Source organism: Hirundo rustica, chromosome 6 (genome assembly GCF_015227805.2).
Source record: "Hirundo rustica isolate bHirRus1 chromosome 6, bHirRus1.pri.v3, whole genome shotgun sequence".
Taxonomy (NCBI): domain Eukaryota; kingdom Metazoa; phylum Chordata; class Aves; order Passeriformes; family Hirundinidae; genus Hirundo; species Hirundo rustica.
Genome location: NC_053455.1, coordinates 7,992,948 through 8,010,730, shown reverse-complemented (window position 1 = coordinate 8,010,730; position 17,783 = coordinate 7,992,948). Strand labels below are relative to the sequence as shown.

At 39.3% G+C, this 17,783-nt stretch overlaps 1 protein-coding gene across 1 annotated transcript in view; it reads right to left on the bottom strand.

The window, feature by feature from the left end:
• JAG2 (jagged canonical Notch ligand 2) overlaps window positions 1-17,783 on the bottom strand; it is a 68,874-nt gene that overhangs the window by 21,831 nt on the left and 29,260 nt on the right. The window contains exons 4-7 of the mRNA XM_040067815.1: window positions 14,225-14,479; window positions 13,218-13,278; window positions 2,324-2,454; window positions 1,818-1,937 (exon numbers count right to left, since the gene is read on the bottom strand). Coding sequence (XP_039923749.1) covers window positions 1,818-1,937; window positions 2,324-2,454; window positions 13,218-13,278; window positions 14,225-14,479 — 567 coding nt within the window. The remainder of the gene's footprint in view (window positions 1-1,817; window positions 1,938-2,323; window positions 2,455-13,217; window positions 13,279-14,224; window positions 14,480-17,783) is intronic.

Sequence of the window (17,783 nt, the reverse complement as noted above, 5' to 3'; positions counted from 1 at the left end):
CCGAAGTGTGGTGCCTTTCTCTCCCACCTGTAGAGTTAAGACTTCCAGAAGGAAAATGAAGTAGGATATCACTGAAGATGTATCCTTCCCACCTAATGACAAGAAAGCCTAAGCACTGACAGCTCACTATTTCAGTATCCCAGTAAAGTTCCCCATTAACACTCTGCTTCCAGCCCTGCACTTCCACCTCCAGAGCACTCCAGCATTCCTTTCAAATTCAGGGAGACAAAACACATATGCTGTATGCAGAGGTTGGAACAGCTGTAGTAGTTTCAAAAAGTATCAAAAGTCTGTTTAGCTTCATTCTACCATTGTTCCTTGGAAACAGCAAGGAATAGAGGTGATTACAGGCAGTGATGCGCCTTGTCCCTCCATGTAGGGCTGTAACACCGGCAGAGGCTGCACAAAAACAACCATCAGGCTGAGGAGGGACAAGCTTTTTGTAACTTCTTTTGGTAACTTCCCCTCTCAGAAGCCAAGGAAGTTTTTCAGTACCAGTACCTAAAGCAGCTCACACACCAACCCACACACCAACCTACTGTTAAAAAGCACCATAGATCTCAGCAAGTATACAGCTCCCTTCTTCCCTGCCTCCTCACCTGAAAAGACAAGCTACTCCCCCTCACAGCTTCCAGGGCAAGCTATGGCAAGATTTCATCCATTTTAGCCTAAACTTTATACCACGTTTTACTAGCTGAAGCAAAATTCAAGTTTTGATGGTATCTTTGATACCACATAGAGCTTTATGAAGTTCAAAGATCTACGTCCTGATTAACTCTGAAAACCTGCTGATATTAGTTTAGTGAACTTAAGGCCAAGCAGTGAAGTGGAAAAAAAAAGGGGTTCTTTTCACCTAAATTTTTAACTATCAAGGAACAGCAAAATTCATAGTGAGAAGCTGTGAATATCTCATTTCAAAAAAGGGTTTATCAACACATCATGACAAAGAATCATAACATCATACCAACCACTATACAAAGCAAAATATGAAAGAACCGGAAACTGCACACTGCCCATTTACCTCCAAAGCAAGAATAATCAAGAAAAGTCTCCAGAGACCAAAACTGAAGATTTCGGTCTTTGTGTAACACATATATAGATAGAGAAAAGCAACATGCTATCTTTGTACTGTGGTTGAGATAGGAACCAGTTTTTCAAGACACAAATCTGTTGAAGACTCAAGTCAAAGCCATACTTCATCACAAATGCGGTTTAAACACTCTCCTCCATTTTGCCAATAGGCACAAAGAAGACACCTTTTTTTCAGACTGTTCAAGGTGACTCTGTAAGAGGGTTTGAGCACATTTACATAATAGTTAACATTTCATTATTAATCCAATGATATTAAAAATCCCACATTAAAAGATTAAGTTTCAGTTGATTAAAAAGGATAGTCAACACATTCACAGCCAACTAAAAATTGGGCCAAAGCCTCACATCAGAGTACAAACTGAAATGTCCATAATTTCCACCTTTCTTAGTCCCCAGCTTGGAAAAGATGCATGCTTGCCACTAAGACAGAAAACAAGAAAATGGGCAGCAGGGAGTAAGGTAACAGGTAAGGCCACATGTGTAACCTATTTCACGAGACTCCAGCCCAACTGCATATTTGGATTAAGGAAGAGAAGTCAAAGAGAAGAAACAATCTTAGTCTTATCTAAAGGTAAACTAGTGCAGCATTTCTGTTGTCTTTGGTAATTTTTTGAACAGCCAGGCTCAGGCACCAGAAAGGAGAGATGGAGCAAATCCCCACTGAAATGTAGAAGTGCCTAAGTCAGCTGCAGGTCTCCAAGGAGAGATGCAGTATCCCAAAGTACCTATTTCACAGTTTTTTCCCGAGTAGCCGTCAGGGCAGGCACAGCGATACTCATCCGGCTCCGTGTTCATGCAGGTTCCGCCATTCAGGCACGGGTGGTGATTCCCACAGTAATTCAGATCTGCACAGAGAAAAGGCTCAGTCAGCAGGGAACGCAGATCCCACCATTTCAATCCCTAGTCAGACACACAGATGCCTTTCTGGCTTGAACATCCTTCACCCACATCATCCCCATATTCCAGTGGCTAGACTCTGATCGGGTAACTATCCACAGAACAGGGAAGAATGGACAAGAGACAGCTGCAAGAGTTAGAAGAGTCAGGACAATTCCAAGCCTTTTGTCTTGAACTTCCTACACTTCTGATGCCTAGGCACCATCTGCCACACAAGAATTAAGGCACAGAAACACTCAGGTAGTTGCACACTAGCAGGAAAAAAAAAAGGGTTAATGAGTTATCAGTTAATCATGCAACTTAACTTATTTTCCTGTACATTAATGTTAAGTACCTTTGTTACAGAGCAGGCCGCCCCAGTTGGTTTCACAATTACACTGCCATGGTTCATTACAGCTCCCATGAGCACAGCCTGGGTAGCGGACACACTCATCACAGAACTGTCCTTGCCAACCATAATGACACCTAAGATGTAAGTTCACATGTTAAAAGTTAGCAACATGATGCTTCATTATCAGCATTACATGTATTTACAACACTACACTTACCATTCTCAAGAACAAGGTCAACTGTTCAATGTGCAACAGATAACAAAACTTTATCCTGTTTAGAAGGGACACAACTAGTCCTGTTGAACATCCTTACAAGAACTCATCCTGCTCGAATGTGTTACACACCATGGCAACAAACACCACCAAGCACTACATGTTATGAGAACTGGATATGAATTAGTTGTTCTTTCACAAGAAGTCCCATCTTCACATAATCATCTCACACTAGGACAAAACTCGCGATTGATACAAGAAAGCTTAAAATTGATTTTCAGAAGGAGACTGCTGGCTTACTGCATCAAGCAACATAGTGTTTTTCTGTGAAGAGAGACTTCAAGATAACAGCCAATTTGCTCTAGAGTGCTATGGCCTTAAAAGACCAGGGCAGCCAGAAAGGCAACAGTCTTGACAATTTTCTCAAGGCCTGGTTTCTCAAGAAAATGGAATAAATCTGTAAAAAAAGGTTATCTCCTCAGTGTTGTCTACTGGCACTATGGAAAAAGTACTCTCTGGAGAAAGTAGGAGCAAGAACAGAAACAAAAGCCATTAATAATTCATTTGGTTTAGAATCAAATTTTTTCCCCAAGACTTAGCTCCTGAGACCAGTACCTTTACGTTAATCTGTAACAGAACTCTGCTAAAAGAAGCAACTGTTTATGCTACAGGGAAGTATTAAAATCTGAATTTATAAGGGGGGGGAAGGCATAGGCTAATGATGTTTTAAAACATGTATTTATATTTCACACACATTTAAAGTACCAAGAAAAACTAAGCTTGCTCTTTTGGGCCGACAAAAGGAATGTTCTGTCTGTTAAGAGCATATTTCTTATACAGAATTCAAGAGACATACTAGCAACAAAGATGCATAAAATCACAGTGAATGAGAGTCGGGCACACGCACAACAGTGCAACCCTATTGCCTTGAGGAAAAAAAAAAAACCACACTAGAAATGAAACTACATTTTTTGGATTTGACACTACCATTCTATTATCTACATAATCTGAATAGTATAAAAGAGCAGAAAATAAATTAAGTCTTTGGGGAGCACTGAGAGAAGATAAGGAAGAGAAGTATAAACGAGGAGTCTTAGTTCCTTGTGAATCAATCCCCTTCCACTGTTTCAGTAAGCTGGATCAATCCCCAGAGGAACAGAACAAGCTGTGCTGGCAACACACATCCTTACTATTTACACTGGCAGAAAGGAACCTAGCTGCAGATCACTGCAAGACCCTTTTTTCATAGGAAGTTCTAGAACAACTTTGAGCTTTTGTCCCAGTATCTGCTCCTGCCCTGAACAGATCCCAGTTGCAAATCTCCAAGGAGAGCCCCAGCTGAGTACCCAGCCCAGAGGCCTCCACTGCTCCTCTGAACAGGGCTGGCAGAAGCCTGGAGAACACTCGTATTTTAAAACCCTCTTTCTTTGGCTGCAGCAGCAGCAAGAGGAAACAAATACTGCTCCTGCTAAATTTGATCTCTTCCTTCCTCCTCAAGGACAGAAAAATCTCTTCAGAGGATGGTAATAAACAATAAAAAAAGCATTGCAACTCACTTTACTGGCCCCAACCCAAATCTTCATCCATGCCAAACCTGGCACTACTGCCAGTGATTCACCATGACTATCCTAGCCAGAGCCAACTCCCCACCCACATACAACGAGTGTTTTCAAGAGCTGAAAGTCTGCACCACAAAGCAAATAATCACAGTAACTCAATTTATTCTCCACAGCCAATGGATATCAAGTTTCTTTGTTTAACACTGCAGTGGGGTTTAAGAGCACAAAGAAAAATACAGCCACCTTCTAGAACTTAAAGGCATCTTAAGCACCTACTTGAGTTTGTAGGTATGCTTGATGACATTAAAATTACTTCAGCAGGAAAAAAGGTTTCTGCTTTTTCATGATACCCAACACAGGCAAAGTTTACTGTTAAAGTTACCACCAAGCATGAGGGAAACAATTTCTAGAGGCTAAAAGCAGTCCAAAGGAACACGATGTTTACAAGTCAAAAGGTTACTATGTGGTAAGCTGATCAGCCTTCAGTTTACAAGGAAGAGTAAATTAGGATTTCCTCTTGAACAGGAAGTCTGGTCGCATCCTACATTAACAGGTGCTAGAGCAGTGTTAATTCCACTTCCTTCTAAAAAGATAACGCTTACATGGATCTCAGCCCATCCTGAGAGCAAAATGGGATCAATAAGGGGAAACCAACCCAGAAATGGGTATAGGCATGTCATTTATGACAAAAATATCAAGACAAAAAACAAAGATGAAAATGATTAATGATTCACTAATGAGAAGCCCAAATGATACAAACACAAATTCAACATCATTTAGGGAAAAAAAAACCCAAACCAGAAGTCCTTGTCAAGTACCAACCATTTGTGCCAAAGCCAAAAGGAAGCTGCCAGTGCTGCTAGTAGTGGGCTAAAGTTACCTCTTCCCTGCCCTCCCATCCCAGTCAAGAATCAACTAAATTGCAATTCTAAATTTTCACATCTGACAAAATAAGAAAGCCAAATATAGAGAATCTATAAGGATTCTCATTGTTCAACAGACAAAGAAAATTCTTATTGGAATCAAGATTCTACTTCCTTTGTCCTTCCCCTCTGCTGACTTCATCAGCTCAAACTCATCTTCACAATCCAGCACATGCAAAAAAAAAAAAAAAAAAAAAAAAAAAAAAATCAGACCTGGCTTAATCTTAGCCCTTGCTAGGTTATTAGCAGTACAAAGAACCATAAATAGATTGTTACAGTTTAGTAACTTCCTGATGGAAGGCTGAAGCACAGGCATCTGCTCCCACACTAAAGCATCCCTTTGGCTCACAATTAACACAGAGCATAATAGGGACAGAAGAACAATTGTTGGTTATCTTGATACTAATAACTTGGAAAATAGATCTGATAATTCTACAAGGCACACTTCACAGCTTCCATTTTCCTTAGATGAGAGTCTAGTGGCAAGAGAAAAATGACAATTCAAACAAAAGGCTAGAGGTGGGGGTGGCAGGAGTTAACATTAACAAATTCTAGACAACTCGTCAATCGTCAGATTAGAAAAACTGCAACTGTGCAGAAAAAACACTGCTGTCACTGACAAGCAGAAGAAGACAATAATTCAGCTCAGTGGGGCTTCAAACAGCTGAATTTTAGGATACGGACTTGCTACAGTAACTCTCAGGAGTAAATTTAACATCAGGGAACTGTACAAAAGCACTCATCACTACACACAGTTCAAAGGTACATGTGTACTCAGAGGCAGGGAAAAGTGGGGAAAAAAAGCATGAACAAGAACATTTGGGGTTTTTATTTTTTCTGGGATCACTCAAAAACTAAGCTTATCAAGTCCAGAAAAAGATTTTTCTACAGAAATATGCCTTCCTTATGTTCTTCTGAAAGAGATATAATGAAGGAAAAAGCTGACAGTGGCATTCTCTTTCCTCTGAGGAAGTTTGTTATAATTATTTAGTAAGAGCTAGGTTGAAACTAAACAATTCCAAATCAGATGGAACTAACTAGATGGGTCTAACTATCTTTGCCACTTGGGCAAAGAGGTGACTAGATGACCCTGGAAATGCTGCCCAGATTCCATAAGTTTATGTCAAATCCTACAGTGGCAATTATAGAAGTGATGTGGAAAGGTGAAGAGATGTACTTAGATCCTGATGATCTGAACCATGGCCCCTCAGCACCTTGAATAATTAACTCATCCTTATCCAAAAGGAACATGCCTCTCCCAGCACAGCAGGAAGTCAGGGTGCCCTCCCCATGGTCAGCTTAAACTCAGCTCTTTTGTACTGTCTTCACATATGGTTCATTCTCCTGTATTCTGGTTATATGAGAGTCCTGATCCTTCTGTGCAGAAAGTTCAGCTGAGAATTTTCATATTGCACATCTCATCCCATCAATAATCTATGCTGGTTAACCATTAAAAAACCTGTGTAATTCATGAGAATGAGAGGATGCCTAAATAAATTCTGTTCTACACCTGCTTACAGAGCTTTGTCAGCACTTCATGCATAAATACACCTAAACCATCAAACTGAAATCTGTTCCTTAAGTCAATGCAAGAATATGGAGCTTAAAAATAAATTTTAAAGAAATCTTAGGGAGGATGTAGGCAATGTGGTATGAACCTTTAAATATCACGGGTTATACCTTACTGATATATTGCACATCATACAAAGAGTGAAGAGAACATCATTGTGAGGTATTCATACACCTTTTAATAAGCAGACTTTTTGGAAGGAGCCTCTCCCAATCATGTTTCAAGTGGAAGCTGGGGCCAAAACATTCAATACAGGAAAACAAAGCAAAATAATGACATTAGGAGCAGAAGCAAAATGCATCATTCAGGGGCGGGGGAGAAATAACCCTCTTAAATAGAAAAACACTAAATTTTCTAGTGACGTGAACAGGATGATGTTGCATAGGCCAGAACAATAGCTTTAAATTAGTTATTTACTTAAAATAACCATAAGAAAAGTCTGTTTAAACTTTTAGGAGATGACTTGTTACACAGCAGGCAGCAATATTGTCCAGCTGTTAGATCCTACCATTCTGAGCATCTGGTTCAATGTTAATAAGCAGTACAGTACTCATTCACTAATAGCTGTCACAGAAACACTATGCCACTTCCCCGCCTTTGAAACTGGCAAGATAATTTTGTGAATAGCAAAGGAAAACATACTCACTAATGAGCTCAAATAATTTAATTACATGAAAGCTTGTTATCTTTTCCTATCACCTCCAGCGTTCTTATCACACCAAAAAATACAACACTAATAAATAAAGGAAGCTATTGAAAGCTAACAGTCTCACTTCCAGTACTACAAAGAGTTTTCAGAACTAGTTAAAAGAGGGGATGGTTCAAAAGTTTTTAGCCAAAACATTGCTCAGTTAACTTACATAAGTTGCTCTAAGGGTGTGCCTGTATTTGCATTAGTTCACACCAGGAACACACTTTTTATGTGAACTGCCTGATCATTCCTGTTGATGGTGGGTTAGTTCACATCACAGAGCTGTTTTGGAACAAAGGAATTGGATTCCTCTTAGGTTAAACTAAGGTAACATCAGACAATGTATGCCAGGAGCACACCTAATGTGTTCCAGCTGCAAACAGGCATTCAAGGCCTCAATATCAGACTAGAAAGTCTAAAATGTAGAGTCCTGAAGTGTTTGGAGTATGATATTGAGTTTTCTGTGCTGCTTTGATCTACTGTTCTAGTTCAGCTGCACTCCCCACACTCCTGTAGACACAAGTTCAAGCACTACATGTTTTTACTTCCTGCACACCCACTCACATCTCCTGGATGCAGATCCACCTTTAGGATATGTTCTATACCCTCCAACCCACTCAGGCAGAGCATGCCTCAGTTCCTTGACCAATAAAGACACAAAATATGGGATTCTTTGTCTAACTTAAGGTGTCTACTTATGAAATGGTTGCCAACATTCTTAAAGGGCTCACTACAAGGCCTTTAAAAAAAAAAGTATACTGGTTATAACAACAAGCAAGAGAATTCAACATGATGAAAGACACAGCAATAATAAGAATTTTACAAGATCTTTGAGACCTGAGGCTGTAAAGGATCTCTTATACCAAAGAGGATACAGGAAATGTCCCAGTCCTGGTACCAAGTGCATTCCTGTGGGGCCAAACAGCAGCGTCACACTTTTTAGGGACCAAAGGCAGCCCGGAGTTGCTGGAATCGAACTGTTCAGATGCCAAAGCAGCTAAGCACAATGCCCAAACAAGGGTTTTTTTTCTAGTTTGCTGTTCAGAGCAGCCTATGAGATTTCTCATAATTCCATTCTGGAACACCTGTGGAAGATCCCCACCTCTTACTTTCTCCCAATTTTTAGAAGCAGGAATTTTATTTCCTTATTTTTTTCAGTTCTCTATGACCTTTGCTAGTCCTCTACAGTCTTTCAATAACAACCTGTTTTGAAAAGCCTCACCAGATCACGTTATATTCAAGAATGAGTTTACAAGAATCCAGCTGCTAGCTTGTTGTTGTTGGTTTCTTGTTTTTCTTTTTAAATAAAAGTTTAGACAGAGTTCCTCAGTGCTGATGTTAAACATGTTATCCACCCAACCATCATAAAACCACAAGAGAGACATCACTGATACTGGATAGTCTCTAAGAAGTCTAAGATTTAACAAAGACTCTCTAGAACACTCTTTACACCACCAATACTCCAGGCGGTTGTAGCTCATTTTGCAGCTCCAGCTTTTCTGCATCTCTAATGAAAGCAATGGATAACCTTGAGCAGGGTCTGGCCTGTAAAATGACAGATGAAGGGAACAAAACCACTTGGGAGATGTTCATAGAGTTTGCAGGCACTGCAAGAATACTGCCGTGGAACACAGGGACTACAAAAGGCATGGCACTGGACAGAAAGCTTGAAAAAACTTCTTCAATGGGGCAAAGATAAGGTACATGTTTAAACAAAATCAAACAAACAAAATTACCAGAATTGTAAAACTAAAACTGTCGTGTATAGTTCTAGAACAAGTCACTTCAAAGCACACAAACCTTAATTTATTTTAAAAGTTCTTTTAAAACAAGTATGCTTGCTTTGGCTACCTTACACAGATTTCACATTAGAGTACTATTAATGATCCCATTTCTAATTCATTTCAGTTAGTCTGCACATTCTAAAGAAATTTTTGTATCAGTTGTGGAAAGTAAGACTAGTATTTCCCAGGACAAAACCCAGCTCTTCACCATGGATCCAGAATACAAGCTAAGCAGTGTCAGGGGTTCAACTCCTTTTGTTTTGCTTCAGATGAGAACAAAATATTCAAAGGCAATGGGAAAAGTAGAAAGACTTCTGAAAATACCCTCATCCTGGCAGGGCTATGACAATGTAAGCCCGATATGAGGCATATCTGGACCTCAACCAAAGCCATACCACTCTGGATAACAAGGAAGTGAAAGATTGAGCTGTTAAGCCTAGTGACAGTTTATGAGTAGTACCAAACATACCCAAGTCATCAGTTTTAATCAAGGAAAGAGACTTTCACTGGTGGTTTCTCTATATTCAACTTAGCTAATTCCATGAGGTCATTGAACTCAAGCCAGATATGAGCCATTAGATCAAACTTCATTCTCCTCTAAGACAGCTTAATGGAATTTAACAAAGTACTTCAAGCGATGTAAAAACACACAGAAAGTACCAGCATCAAGACTCTGCAATGTTGTGTCTTTGATAATCCCTCCTACTACTCTGGCCTGGTGAAGTCAATAAAAAAAAGACCATTCAGCCTGCCACTGCAGATCAAAGTTTATTGTCTTTCTTTATGCACTGTGGATAAAGACTGGTTTTGTTTTCTCTCTAGGATGGTGGCATGTTTCCATCCTTGCAAGACTCAGCTAAGCTGCTTTTGCTTTCCTCAAGAATGTATTTTCATCTTCATTCAGAAAATTTTTATTTTTTGCTGAATTGCATCTACAACAACAAAAACACATCACCACCTAGACCCAGCCACAACACAAAATCATTTCCTACATCAGATCATTTTGAGACATCTGGTAATCCTTACTTATTTTCTATTTAGATGGAAACTCAGCAGAAAAAAATGAAAAAACATCTCAATACTGTAACATTCTCAAAGCAAATTGGTGCATGAACTTGACCAACAGATGATGCACATCCAGAACCAGTGACATAGCCTTTATTAACAGTCTGAGGTCATTTAGCTACTTCTGATTTACATGTAATTTTTAATCCAAGAACTGCTCTAAATTACACAGGAACATAAAAAATGGAGGATAGGTCTTTTCTTGAGACCTTGATTGAAGCCTTGGAGCCTCTGCCTAAGTTACCTCCACATTCATGGAAGTTAAAGATGTATTTTCCAGCACAGCAAGTTTTGGCAATTAAGTAGCTTTTGGCACCAGCTGGTTCCCAACTACCTCACACCCATATTTTTTCTCACATTTTCATTTTCTTTCTGAATTAAAAAAGGACATTGTTTTCACCTGTTAAATTGCAGTGGCAGCTGTCCAGAAACCAGGATGAAGGAATCTAGATTAAAATTCAAACATAGCACTAAACATAGCAGTTTCTTTTAAATAACAGCTTCCTTTGTACTGCTGAAGATAAAGGTCATGTCTGTAAGCCTTGTTTATTTTTAGGCCAGCATCATTTTTCTACAGAAGGTATTATCCATTTTATGAGCATTTATTTATTTATTTTATGAGCATTTATCCATGTCAAAAGCAACATTTCCAATATAGTCTAAAAACTATGACAGAATACAATTCTAAGACACAATTTAAAGCTTGTGCGTGAACACGCTCAAGCTACCAAATCACCATTAAAGAGATAGCCAAAAGCTTTCTGCAATACTAGAGAGCGGCCACAGAGAGAACAGTCATTGTTCCCCCTCAGCTTGCTGATCACAGATCTGACTTGAGCAGACAGGCATCAAGAAATAAGGTAAACTGCACACAATCCACTATTCCTTCCCTCAGTACTCTCTTTAAGGTGAGAGAATCCACCCATCACAACAGTGAGATATCTAGACAGAGTCCTTCAGTAGACTCAGGGTTATTTTTGTGGGCTCAGTTCAGCTGGGCAGATTGCAAGGATGCAGGGAAGCATCTGGATTTGCAACCCCAGATGCTTCTCCACATCAGTTCCAGGCTGCAAGGAAAGGTTTTGCCATGTGAGATCACCTATGGACAGCCACCTTGCAAAAGGCGACAGCATCCAGCCTCTCAGCTTTCATACTCCCTTCTCGAAACCTCCCCTCCCCATCTCCAGCTTCTGCCTTCTCAGATACAGCTGGTATCACAGAGAAAGGGAAGTTGAAAAGGAAACTGCACCAACCACTCTCACCCACACACCCCCATCCAAAAAAACAAAAAACAAAACAAAAAAAACCACACACACAAAAAAAAAAAAAAAAAAAAAAAAAACCCAACCACCCAACCAAAGGTACTGTTTTGTATTTGTTAAAATCAAAGACTTCTTTGCATTCAAAAAGCAAATATTCACAGGCTCCTAGGATGCTACTTTGACACCTACAGGACACCAGAAACCCTTACATGAATGAAAATTCATTAAAATAAGCTTTCAAGGGAAACAAATGCATTCTTGGAAGGCTCAAGGGAAGGAGTGTTTCTTCTTCAGGCAGAAATGATACTGGCCCAGCTTTCAACCACAATCTCTACTTGTAACAAAAAATGCCCAAGAGGAGTAGAAACACCCAATACTTGAAATCACAAGGAAGATATTTAGTGATATGGAAAAAAAAAAAAAAAATCACAAAAAACTTTTATATAATTTTTTTTTTTTCTTACACAAAAAAAGAAATCCACCATTTAAACATCTTCCTTGAAAAACTCTTTTTAAGGAATTTATAGCTTCAGAAGTGAAACCACACACAAACTGAAGCACTGTTTCAATTTTACTTCAAATTTACAGTTTTCAGTCAGACCAGAGGGCTACAACGCAACAAACCTTCCAAGAAGACAGCAGCACTGATGGAAGTTTCAGGGCAGTAAGAAACCACTCTGTGCTTCAATGACTTAAGGTTTGCTTTGTCATCTGCCATCGCCCTGTGTTAAAAACATGAGGCTCTGCAGCAGGATGGGACTTGTCTGCATGTCACCTACCACAGTTCATGAACTGGCACCTCAACCCCAGCTCAACTCTAAGCCCAGCTAAGCTGGACTATCTGCATCACATTTCTGCTGCTTCTGCGGAGGCTGTAGTAGCCAGAAGGATGAAGCCAAATTGCCTTAAACTGTCACAGCTTGCCACAAAGTGGTATTTGCCAGCTCTCAGGGGTTCTGGCAGCCACAGCTCAGTTTCACATCATTCCAATCAAGCAGGTTCAACACAGCTCAAAAAGGAACCACCATGTGAATCCACCCTTACAATCGTACATATCACTCTGACCACAAATAAACTCAACTTACACAGGATCCCAAACTTGCAAGTAGACCTGTCCCATTTCTTCAACAGCCAGCGTAAAAATAACACTCATTTCCCCTTGACCTACTACATTGAATGCCTGAACCTTTACAGGAAAACAATCAACTGCCCTTGCTATCACAGTCTACTTAAGCTGCATCACAAAGTTAAGGGAACATTTCACTCTGTTCTCTCATATTTAGGGACCAAAAAAATTAACCTGCAGTAGAAAGTAAAGGTTGGGGTTGCTACTGTATCTCTATTGTTGCCAAAAGCTTTTTTTTTCCCCTTGGAACAGCAAAATTTACTATATCTTGGTGATCAAAACATATATTGAGTGCTATAGGACTGTGAGCATTTCCTCATCTAACAGTCCAAAGAGCAAGCTGCCCTTTTCATTTGAGAGAAACAAATATATAGAGATTAAGACTCCTAAAGATTTTGAAAATAGTAATATTAATAAAATATTGACTTTTCTCATTTCATAAAGGCACAGCTTTGAGCTACATGAAGCAAATCTGTTTAGTCCTATATAGGCAAAAAATAAAATAGAATCACAAAACAGTTTAGAGTATATGCAGTTCTTACACACATGACATCTACTTTAAATCCATTTCCATCCATGCTCTTGTACAGAATTTTTCCATTTTAAAGTAGAGTTTTTGAAAGTAGAAATATAGATGGAGGACACTTGAGAGACCAGCACTCACCCAAAAATCAAAAAAAGATACTCAAGCATGCAGACTTACTTGCATTCCCCAGGTACACTGCAACCCCCATGGAGCAAATTACATCCTTGTTTACACACAGCTGTAGACACAAAAAGATTTGGGCATCAGCCTGGGCAGCCAGGTATCCATTAGTACAGCAGCAATCTGGAGCTCCACAGGTAGGGCTCCTGTCATTTAGTCTGTTTGTTGTGTGTGCAAAGCAGATTGCCCTCTGCCATGTTCCAAGTTGCTCCTTCCATAAAGTTATTTCACCGAGCACAGGACCATTACAACCAAAAAGCTTTACAGCAAGAGTGTCAGCACTGAAACTTTTATAAAATTAAGACTGGTATTATGCTGAAAATTTCAAACTTTAAGTGATGCATGACTTTGAATAAGCCCTAAAAATGGTCCCCCCCATCACTGACAAGCTTTTTACTGAAAAGGAACAGAAAACAAAACCAAAAAGCCCTCAGCAAAAAGAAGAGTATATCAAATAATTTTAGCACTAATTACTTACTGAAGGCAAAATCCAGAGAGATTTGACTGAGGGGTAACATTAAAAGAGACTACTACACTTGAATTTCTGTTCCCATTAGGAACTATCAAAAAGCTTTCAGCTTTGCACACTTATCACTTGAAACTGTTTCACTTGCAGAAACAGTATTATGGGTGCATTTTTACAGGATTAAAGTCTACTGTGGAAGTGATGATATCACTTCAATAAAATCTTACATTAACAGATTTAATGCATCATTTTGCTTTGAAAGAACACCACCATTGAGAATAAAGTCAATTAGTAAAAGGATGTATCCCTGAATACTAATTTTGTTTAGGTATGTTCACAGCACACACCAGAAGCAACACTGTATCCTGTGCTCCACTTTTCAGAGAGGATGTTTTATTTAAAGATTTGTATTGAAAGGACAAAGCCTGTAAGTTCCAAAATTAATATGCTAAAGCACTGACACCACAGAAATACCTACTGCAGTTTATGCCTATTCTACATACACCAGGGCTAATTCAAGACAAAGGAAACACATTACCTTGTTTGCATTCTTCTCCCATCCAACCTTCCATGCAGGCTTTGTTTCCATTTTGATCACAAGTGTAGTGACCAACAAAGTCATCTCGAGGGCCACAGAACTTGTTGCACAGGGCACTGTAGTAATTTTCGTCACATTTCACCCTTATTTGCACTTCAAAGTGGGCAACAGGACCATTAATTTGTAGGGTCTTCCATCGATCTTCTGGGTTGATCATGCCAGCATGTGCCACTCGCTCTATTAACAAGTTTTCACCTTTTTGGAAAGAAAGGTAAATTCAACAGGGGGGTTAAGTTTGATAGCACACAAGGACATGGAATCCAATCAGAAGTACTCAACTGGTTAAGGGAAAACTAAGTAAAGAAAATGTTAAGATGATAAAGATCTACTGTATAACTGAATTTTCCTTTGCCTTGCAAAGTTCATTACAGGAAGGCCAATTTAAAAAAGTGTCCCAAAGGAAATATTAAAAAACCCTGGAACATAATCCATAGGAAATAGCATATTTTTCAAGGCAGCCAAACATACCACACCCACATGCTGACAACCAGCAGCTTTATCTTGATCTGAGGCTCTTCTTGCCTCCTTTTTGTTCTTATAAAATTGCAAGAGCTGCATAATCTCATAGCTGAGATAAAGTTCTCATCCGTTAATCTTAAAAAATAAAGCAAAATACAATATATTCAATTTGCTGCAAAGTTAATGAGCAATAGTGAATGCTCCAGTAAGCTTGCATTGTATACATAAATTAGTTTGTTTCCATTTTATCATTCTGTCTAAAACAAAGGAAAGACATCTTTAACAACCATTTCATAGAATGGTGCACAGCTAGTGTTTGACATTTTAAGAAATAAACCAGTGAACCCAGTATTGTCAAGGGCCATTCTCAGCTCTGAATCCTCCTTATCCTCACCCCCAGTGAAACTCCTGATAACTGTGATCCCTGTTGCAGCACACTCTGTGAGCATCCTGCCTTGTCCCCATGGAAAGCAGCAGCTCTGCTACTGCCAGGCTTCACTCACTGAGGCCGGACCTGCACAAAGAATTACATATCCCAGGGGACAAGAGGAGTCTAGGCTGTAACATTATAGAAACTGCCATCATAAAGTACTTTCATTTACATGAACATCCATTTTGTGTCTTTATCCATGTAGTTCTTCATATAGAAGTCTCAATACCAGGAGGCGAGACAATTATAGCCAGTACAATGAAATTATCCAATTGCTCCAGCAAATATTGAGAATAAGCAAAGCTCATTATGGGAGGTAAGGGCAGACAGTGAGCAATCCCAGTGACTAAAGTTTTCTAATGGGTTCACCATTCAAATCTGGTACTACCCTGCTGTACGCCTCTTCTAGGTGTCTGCAAGTTGCATCTGGAACTACAAACACTATTTAAGGATGAGAAAAAGGTACATAAATTTATTTGAACATACTAATTTCATACACATTTATGAAATAGCTATAATATTGCCAGCTTAGAGCTTCAGCATCTGATTTCTTTAAAGATTATGTAAAGTCCATGTTAAAAGAAATGAATAACCAAAAACTTGCACACAGCAAGAGGCTGAGATGACAGTGAGATAAAGCCTGAAGATCATATTATTAATAATACAGAACATGCCAAGCTGGTAGCAAGCAATACTAAGCTACCACCTTTAGCAAATGCATTTTACCTAGCCAGCTGGTTTCTAGAACTCAATAACCTCAAATGTTTAGAAAACAAAACCCAAGGAATGACTGTTTCTCAACCAGAACATTACTGACAATTTAGAGGAATCCTGTGCATCTCTTAGCAAAGTGGCATTTCCCCTTCATCATGTAAAAGGACTAGTGACAATTTTCAGCCCTCCTAATATTAAGAGAAAAGTTACAGAAGTATCAGGCTCTCCAAAGTATCTTGCTCTCTTTGTATCTTTTATCCAAGCTTGCTGCTATGAAAATGTTTCCTCTTGAAATTACAAAATACTAAACTTAAAAAAGAATCCCTTTTATCTAAGCACTGAAAGGTACTCCAGTTAATAAAACCTTACAGTATCTCTCTGCTTTATTATTAAAAGGGTATTGCCATGTATGAACTGCAAGTCATGATTGCTTGGACAAGACTGCACGAAACATTTCATGGCTGGCCAGGACACACTGAAGCCTCTCCCTCTTCTTTAACTCTCATTCCTGTGCATGAGCTCCTCTGTCATCCAGCAGGACATGCAAGATAGAAAAGACTGCCTGTATTTTATTTTTGACCAGCATGATATTTATCACACCATTGAAAGTTTAATGATAGAAACATAGAATTTTTTAGATTGGAAAAGACCTTTAAAGGTCATCAAAAACCAACCATTAACCCTGCACTGCCAAGGCCACCACTAAACCATGTCCCCAAGTGCCACACCTACACACCTTTCAAATACCTCCAGGGATGGTGACACCATCACTTCCCTGGGCAGATGTCAGCATCCTTTAATAATCTTATTTTCCTCCAATGACTATTGATCTGAAAAACTGTACAGGAAAACATGCTGAATCACTGGATGGTCAAGGAAAACTGAACAAATGGCAAATATACATTGCAGAGCTGCTTTCCTGCTATAAACACAGGCTCCTTATAAACAGCTGCAGCAGCCACTGCTGTGAAAGTGTTTCCTCAAAGTGCATCAGATGGACTGAAGAACAGGTCCTGAGATTAAAGGAGTGGCTTATATAATAAAATTCTTATCAGGCATCTTCAGGCTAATGGAGATGCATCAGACCCAGCTAACTGGAACAAGCATTACAGGTACTGCAAATATACCTATGCAGAACAGACCCTCTTGATACCAGGGGTCAAGGACAGGGGAAATAACCCAAGAGTGGTCTTTTTATCTTTTTGAACACTCAAACTTTATCTTCACAAGCTCTTCTAAAAAGGGTCTCAAGGGTTTGTCCTCAAGCTTGTATCAGTATTAAGCAGGGCTTAACAGCCTAAATAAGCAAGCCAAATACTTTACCCTGAGCTACAAAAGGCACGAGGGAAGCAGCTCTAAGCCATTTCATTTCTAAGACTAAATTCTTAAGTACCAGAGTAAGTATGAGAGCTCTGTTTAACTTCAAATTTAACACTAGTCTTAGGTAGAGGGTGGATCTTCCAGAGAGATCTGTAAACACAGGGAGGAACATGTTTGTCAAGGTTTCTCCTTCCTCCCCCACAATACCAAAGTGTGTCTGAAGATATTCAGACTCTCTCACCTGTTTTGATGAGACAAGTTTGCTCCCTGCATCTGACTTTGCCATAGAAGTTCACCTTAGGGATTTACACTTATTACTTTAAGCCCTCAGTAAAGGCACAACTGAATTTGTCTGGTTATTGGTCAAAAAAGCATCACGCATTACTCAAACTTAGATACACACAAACAGCCCCTAAGCAGTTTCCCTGATTAACAGGTTTTATACAAGCTTCTCTAGAAAGGCAGATAGTGGTACAGTGGCACAGTGCTTGCATAAAAGGAGATGATGGCTAAAAGGTAGTTCTCTTTAATGAATGTTCCCAGAGCATCTGATTTTTGGAAGAGAAAGCCTTATCT